Source organism: Theropithecus gelada, chromosome 14 (assembly GCF_003255815.1).
Source record: "Theropithecus gelada isolate Dixy chromosome 14, Tgel_1.0, whole genome shotgun sequence".
In the NCBI taxonomy this organism is placed as follows: Eukaryota; Metazoa; Chordata; class Mammalia; order Primates; family Cercopithecidae; genus Theropithecus; species Theropithecus gelada.
The window spans coordinates 61,357,399-61,365,781 of NC_037682.1; the positions used below are offsets into that span (position 1 = coordinate 61,357,399).

At 39.3% G+C, this 8,383-nt stretch overlaps 1 protein-coding gene across 1 annotated transcript; it reads right to left on the reverse strand.

Moving 5' to 3' along the window:
• Positions 1-414: 414 nt before the first annotated feature.
• LOC112605896 (putative olfactory receptor 52P1) lies at positions 415-1,395 on the reverse strand. Its single transcript, XM_025355804.1, has one exon. It carries the CDS (start codon positions 1,393-1,395, stop codon positions 415-417), a length of 981 nt encoding a protein of 326 aa, XP_025211589.1.
• Positions 1,396-8,383: the final 6,988 nt, after the last annotated feature.

Genomic DNA, 8,383 nt, shown 5'->3' on the forward strand with positions numbered 1-8,383 from the left:
CACAACTTAGCCTTATCTTGGCAAAGTAAGTAGCATTCTACAACTCATTGATTGGATATTGGGCAAGTTATTGGGTGCTCATATGTTCTCTCCACATGGAAACATTCTACCTCATCTTACATGTGTTCAGCATGTGTTCTTCAAAGTGCTTTTACAGACATTATAACGTGTAATTTGTCCAACCCCTCTATCAGGTACAGAAAGCAAATGTCATTATTTTCATTTCACAGTGAGGATAATTTCCTTGCTTCGGAATTACTGAGATCAAGAAGGTCTCCTGTCCCTTAGCTTCTCTGACCAAGGATAAACATCTTGGCAGCTAAATGTGCCAACATGACATATTTCTACCACTAGCTGATTCCCCGAGGAATTGCATCTACTTAACATTCCTTCCTCATCCTCACAGCTGCTGGATTACCAGACAAGTTTCTGACCACGGGCAGTGGTTGTGGGTTCTCTTTTCCAGCAACCATATTTGGTCACTTTGTCCCGGAACTCCTTAGTTTTCACTCCATAAATTATAGGATTGAGCATTGGAGGTATAAGGAAGTAGAGGCTGCCAAGAATGATGTGGACATGGGCTGGAATGCCTCGGCCAAAGCGGTGAGTGAGAAAAGAGAAAAGTGAGGGAGTATAAGAAATAAGCATGACACAGATGTGTGTGGTGCAGGTGTTGACTGCTTTGTGGTGGGCTTCCTTAGAAGAGAGACACATTATAGCCTGGATGATTAGCACGTATGATGAAGCAATAGCTGAGAGATCTAGCCCCGCAACCAACAAGGCCACCACCAGGCCATATATCCTGTTGACTGTAGTATCTACACAAACCATCTTCACCACAGCCATGTGCTCACAGTAGGTGGTGGGGATGACATGATTGGCATGACAGGGCATTTGCTGAAGGAGGATGGGCATGGGGAGAATAAAGAGAATAGCTCTCACCAAACTCACTAAGCTAATGAGTCCAATGCGACTATTGGAAAGGATGGTGGCATAGTGCAAGGGCTTGCAGATGGCCACATAGCAGTCAAAGGCCATGGTCATCAGGATAGCTGACTGCATGGCAGAGATGGAGTAGATGAAGAACAGCTGAACCAGGCATCCTTCATAGCTGATCTCACTTTGGCGAAACCAGAAAATGCACAGCACCTTGGGAATGGTGGTAGTGGACATGCCCAGGTCTGTGATGGCCAATAGGCAAAGGAGCAAGAACATGGGTTTGTGCAGGGAGCGCTCTGTGGAGACAGTGAGGAGGATGGTGCAGTTCCCGAGCACCGTAATGAAATACATGGAGGAGAAGGGGATAGATATCCATCTATGTTTGTCTTCCATGCCAGGAATGCCTTGGAGAATAAAGAAAGAAGGGTGGCCCTGTGAGGCATTGCAAGCAGTCATGGTGGCACCCTGCTGAAGTACCTGTGGAGAACAATAAAGAGGCTATATGAGCTTCAATTTAAAAAAAGAGTCTCAACATGGAAAACAAAGATTGAAATGTTATACACAAAAATGATTCTGAAATCATGATGTTATGTATCATAGGGTATAGTTGTAATAGTACAGTAGCAATAATGAAGTATAACTGTAATAATATCCAACAGGATATATTTTATGCTAAATGTTTTTATTAAGGACAAAATGATTCATTATTCATTAATAAAATATTGTATTAAATAAATTTTAATATATTAAGAAATAAACATGTATCAACTTCAAGAACAGAACTTGAAGTATGTACAGCAAAAATGCAAGGAATACAAAGAGAAGCTGACAAAATGCAATATACCCCTCTCAGAAACCAAAAGATGAAATGTTTTCAACAAAACAGATTTTTTAAAATTAAGATAATTTAAAAGCTTATAATAGAATTCTGCATCCAAAAATTAAGGAATACACATTAAGGAATGCACATTTTCAGCAGATACAGGATATGAGGAAGTGGGAACCTTATTGATGAGAATGGTGCAATGATGAGGAGGAATGAAGTAGGCAACGGGTGCTGGACAGCTAAAGCTCAGCAGAATGTGAACATAAAGCCCACCTTCACCTAGAACACTTACCTGAAAGGAAGGTAATGAGAGGATAGGCAGCTGGTTCCAGACACCTTCTGAGAATGTGTATGTATGAGTGTGTACATGTGTATGAAGGTATATCTTAAACACCCATATGACTCTTGGAGAGCACACTTGTGGCCCTGCATCTCTCCACACTTCACTTCTGGGCACCCAGAATCCATGGTGTGATCCTTTAAATAACCTAAGTAAAGGCCCTCAGGGTGTCCAGCATTAGCTCTTTGCTTACTTCTGCCAACCCCAATCTTCCACGTCCCAACACACAAGGCACAACTATTATTATGTGTAAAACTGACCCTGGAGGTTGCCTGAGCTCCCAAGAGATGAGGGTAATTAATCTTAGGAATTCAGGAAATGTTCCAGTCTTTGCCAATCTTGGAGGAGTTTGAAGAGAGAGAGGGTGAAGTTAAAACTGAATCAATGGATGGATGGATAAATAAGTAAACTGTGGAGTATATGTACAATGTGAATATTATTCAAGCTTAAAAAAAGAGGATATCCTGCATTTGATGTAACATAAATGTACCCGGAGGAGATGAAAATAAATTAAATAAGCTCGTCACAGAGGGACAAATACCACATGATCTCACTTACATGTGAAATTTGGAAAAAAGGGGGGTCAAACATGCAGCAAATAAAATAATTACCAGGGTTGGGGACACAGAGAGGAACTAAAGATATTGGTCAAAAGATACAAAATAGCAACCATGCAGAATGAACAAATCAAAACACCTAATGTACAACATGGGCACTATAGTTAATAACAGTATATTGTATTCAGGATTTTTGTTGAATGAGTAGATTGTAGCTGCTTTTGCTACATGGGGAAAAAATGGGTAGCTATGAGAGATGATAAATATGTTAATTTGTTCCACTATAGTGGAACATATATATACTACTGATACAGATATGTTATAATATTGTGTTGTATACCTTAAATATACACAATAAAAATTATTTTTAAAACAAAATTGAATCTGGCACTAGACTGGGGACTAGCAGTTTGGGCATTCTAACAGCCCTCATTCCCAAGCATGTGTAGGTGTGGGAGCCAAGGAGATACTTATTCTGTGGCTGGGGTAATTACGCCAATTAAGGTATCAGAGGTAAAACTTCTGTTGATGTATATCCTGGCAAAATAGTGTTAGCAGCCTCAAATTCTATCTATCTCTGGCATTTTTCTGGTTTTTGGTCTCTAACCTTTGTCCCAGGCCTAAGATTTTGCCCTAGGCATTCCTCAGGGCATGTTTGGCAATCCATTGCAATCCATCCTCATGGCCTCTGAGCCTCAGCATCTCTCCAATTTCTGAATTCAGACACAGCTAGATTTCTTTGCTTCAGAGAAAGTTATTAATTTCTGTCAAAAAGTACTTTGCCAAGACCACTGCAAAATGCACAAATAAACAGTCACAAAATCTTGCAAAGCCTACATAAAAGTGGAAGTCAGAGAGCCAGATTCTAAATCCTGATGTAGTGTAAGTTCTGCCTACAGATAAGTTCTGTGAAGAGACTTCGTTCAGAGCCAGATGTCAATAAGAGGGAAGCAATGGCAGTGAAAAGTGAGTGGCAAATTAAATGGCCTGGGACAATTAATACAACAATAGAAAAATCTACTAAACACAAACACAGGTACCCTTGCTTAGAGGTACATATCCACAGTCTGCAGCTGTCTCCTGCAGAAAGCTTTGGCTCTAATCACATTGAGAAATTCTGTCCTCTGTTATTTCTTTCCTTGCTGCCCTGTAGTGGTCCTAATGAAAGACAGTAATAGGTGGCAACCAAAGAGTCAAATGCATTGTTCTCTCACTTCCATATCAATGGTCCTATCAAATCCCTGAATACGACTTGTTAAAGAAACTTTTCTTGCAAAATATCCCCCCAGTGCTCAAAACCTTATTGAATAGCAGTGGTAGGAGAAGGTATAAAATGTCTGTCCATGTCTTAAAGAAAATTATTTCTTTCCCTCTTTACTACAAAAAAAGTTGAAACAATGTAAATGACCAAACAAATCATTTTAGAATTGTTATTATGTACTGAAAAATTAAGTTTCCCCAAAGAAACATTTGACCCTTGCCTTCTGCTACTGGGAAGTGATCTCCAAGCCCCCTGGCCTATCGTTCTGCCTGACAAAAACGACTTCGCTTTTGCCTGGGGCTTTGACCACCAGACAGTCTAGCAATGTGATGTGGTCTTTTGGGCCCTGTCATATTAGTTCCAACCTGAAAAGGAACTGTAGACTATAAATGTTAGCCCAACCTTCTGGAGGGACCAGAGATTAAAAGTCAGTCATGTTAGCTGTATGGGATCGAGCCTCTGTAAAGTCTCTGGACACAAAAGGCTCAAGTGAGAATTTCTGGTTACCAATATTGTGTGCGTATAGCAACACATCATGACCAAGAGGAACAGATGGCACTTGATATGGTTTGGCCATGTCCTCACCCAAATCTTATCTTGAATTGTAGCTCCCACAATTCCCATGTGTTGTGAGAGGAACCTGGTAGGGGGTAATCAGATCATGGGGGTGGGCTTTTCCCATGCTATTCTTGTGATGGTGACTAAGTCTCATGAGATCTGATGGTTTTATGAAGGGGAGTTTCCCTGCACAACTTCTCTTGTCTGCTGCCATGTGAGACATGCCTTTTACCTTCCACCATGATTGTGAGGCCTCCCCAACCACGTGGAACTGTGAGTGCATTAAACCTCTTTTTCTTTATAAATTACCCAGTCTTGGGTATGTCTTTATCAACAGTGTGAAAACAAACTAATACAGCGCTCATCTATGACTCCACAGGGAAAGGATGACTGGAAGCTCCACATTTGAACTCCTTCTGGATTCTACTCTATGCTTCTCTTTTCTTTGACAAATTTAATTTGAAACTTTTTACTGTAATACTGCAATTACATCACTTTCCTGAGATTTGTGAAATTGTTCTAGCAAGCTATTGAATCTGAAGATGGCCATGATGGCCCCAAAATTTGTAGTCAGTTGATCTGAAGTAATGGTGGTGTAGGAAGCCCCCAAATTTGCAGGTGGTATGTGAAGTAAAGGTACTCTTGTGAGGGATGTTGTTTCCTCAGAACTTGCCATTTGGTTAACTCCAGGTAACTATAATCACTGAATTGAAAAATATTTTCTTCGTTTCACTACATAATTATTGGTCATAAGGAAAACTGTGCTAAACATTGGTTTAATTATTTATTGTTGCATAATAAACCATTCCAAAGCTTAGCAGCATAAAACAATGTTTATTTTGTTCATAAATTGAAATTTAGTCTGAACCCAGCAGTCTAAAATTGCTGAGATTTTTTTTTCCTAAGTTGCTGACTAGGACAGCTTCAAGGTTGGATCTATTTGGTGTCAGCCAGGGCAGTTCAAAGGCTGAGGGCTTGAGTTACCTGAAGGTTGACTCATTACAGAGTCTAGTGCCTGGGCTGGAAAGATTCAAATAGCTAAAGCCTGGTGTACCTGGGAATCCTCATTCATCTCTCTCCCTCTGAGTATAACATTATGGCAGCTTTAGGGAAGCTAGATGTTTTACATGTGAATTAAAGGCTACTGAGAAAGAAGAATAAGGAAAAGGAGAAGGAGGAAAAAGGAGGAAGAGGAGGAGGAGGAGAAGAAGAGGAAGAAAGGAGGAGGAGGAAGGAAGGAAGAGGAGGGAGGAGGGACGAGGGAGAAGAGGAGGGAGGAGGAGGAGGAGGGGGGAAGAGGAGGAGAAAAGAAGCAGCAGCAGCGGAGGAGGAGGGAGGGAGAGCAGGAGGAGGGAGAAGGAAGAGAAGAAGGAAGAAGAGGCAAAGAAGGAAGAGGGAGGTGAAAGAGGCAGAGGAGGAGGAGTGAGGGGAAAGAAAGGAAGGGGAAAAAAAGGGAGAGGGAAGGAGAGGAGAAAAAACAGACAGTATTTTCTTCTGTTACCTGGCTTCAGAATCAATTAGTGTCACTTCCACCACATTTTATTTACTAGAATTTAATCACTAAGGCCAGCCCATATTTAAGGCAGGAGGACATAGCCTGAACCTCTCAGTGGAGTGACAAGATAAAGTTGTAAGAGGATCATGAGGGACAAGATATATTTATGTAATCATCTTTTTATTATCTCCCACAGATATCATTTAGTTTTTAAAATCTTCTAAAGCAAATTGGATACATAGTACTGAATATCTAGATAAAGATATATAGATAGTCATTCCAATACTCCTAAACTAGAATCACCTGTTTCCCTGACCTTTCCAAAAGTAATTCAACATAAGCACAATTAAAATTCAAATAAGAATTCTGTAAAAATTCTTTCTCAGCTTTTGTTTTGTTGTTACTGTTTTTTCATTTTACATAATTTTTGCACATATTTATGGGGTACATGTGATACTTTTTTAAATGTATACAATGTGTAATGATCAATTTTCAGTGGTTAAGATATCAAACACCTTGTATATTTATCATTTCTGCATGTTGAGAACATTTTAAGTTACCTCTTCTAGCTGTTTTGAAATATACAATACATTGTTCTTAAATATAATCAGTTTATTCTGCTATCAAATGTGAGATTTTATTCTTTCTATCTAAATGTATGTTTGTAACATTAACCAACCTCTGTCATTCCCCTGACCCCACACACACCGTTCCCAGCCTCTGGTAACTATTCTTCTACTCCCGACCTCTATTAACTCCCACATATACTTTTAGCTCCCACATGTAAGTGAGAAGATGCAATATTTGTTTTTCTGACTGGCTTTATTTCACTTAACACAGTGTTCCATTCTTGTCACTGCAAATGACATGATTTCACTCATTTTTATGGCTGAATAGTATTCCATTTTTTGCACATACCACCATACCACACTTGCTTTGTTCATTCATCTGTTGATACACTTAGATTGATGCCATGTCTTTGCTATTATAAATAATGTTGCAATAAACATGTGGTGCAGGTATCCCTTTGATACACTAATTATTTTTTCCTTCGGATTAATACCCAGTAGTGGGATTTCTGGATTGTACAGTATTTCTATTATAAGTTTTTAAAGAAATGTTCATACTGTTTTCATAATGGCTAAATTTACATTCTCATCAACAGTATATAAGAGCTCCCTTTTCTCCACATCTTTAACAGCAACTGTTATTGTTTTGTCTTTCTGATAACAGCCTTCTAACTGAGGTAAGATGATATCTCATTGTGGTTTTCAGTTACATTTTCTGAATGACTGGTGATATTGAACTTTTTTATGTACCTATTGGCCATTTGTATTTCTGCTTTTGACAGATGTCTATTCAGGTTATTTGCCCACTTCTTATTTATATTTTATTTTTTAAAATAATTTCAACTCTTAGTTTAGATACAGGGAGTTTATGAGCAGGTTTATTACATGGGTATATTTCATGTTGTTGAAGTTTGGAATATGGATACCATCATCCAGGTAGTAAGCATAGTACACAGTAGGTAATTTTATTATTATACTTTAAGTTCTATGATACATGTGCACAACGTGCAAGTTTATAACGTATGTATACATGTGCCATGTTGGTTTGTTGCACCCATCAACTCATTCGCATTAGTTATTTCTCCTAATGCTATCCCTCCCTCAGCCACCCACCCCCTGACAGGCCCCAGTGTGTGATATTCCCTGCCCTGTGTCCATGTGTTATCATTGTTCAACTCCCACTTATGAGTGAGAACATGTGGTGTTTGGTTTTCTGACCTTGTGATAGTTTTCTGAGAATGACGGTTTCCAGCTTCATCCATGTCCCTGCAAAGGACATGAACTCATCCTTTTTTATGGCTGCATAGTATTCCCTGGGGTATGTGTGCCATATTTTCTTAATTCAGTCTACTATTGATGGACATTTGGGTTGGTTTCAAATATTTGCTATTGTGAATAGTGCCGCAATAAACATACGTGTGCATGTGTCTTTATAGCAGCATGATTTATAATCCTTTGAGTGTATACCCAGTAATAGGATGGCTGGGTCAAATGGTATTTCTAGTTCTAGATCCTTCAGGAATCGCCACACTGTCTTCCACAACTGTTGAACTAATTTACGCTCCTGCCAACAGTGCAAAAGCATTCCTATTTCTCCAAATCCTCTCCAGCATCTATTGTTTCCTGACTTTTTAATGATCACCATTCTAACTGCTGTGAGATGGTATCTCATTGTGGTTTTGATTTGCATTTCTCTAATGACCAGTGATGATGAGCATTTTTTCATATGTCTGTGGACTGCATGAATGTCTTCTTTTGAGAAGTGTCTGTTCACATCTTTTGCCCACTTTTTGATGGGGTTGTCTCTTTCTTGTAAATTCGTTTAAGTTCTTTGTAGA

Coding starts and splice junctions, on each gene's coding strand:
- LOC112605896 (XM_025355804.1), bottom strand. CDS start 1,395: ATGACTGCTTGCAATGCCTCACAGGGCCACCCTTCTTTCTTTATTCTC.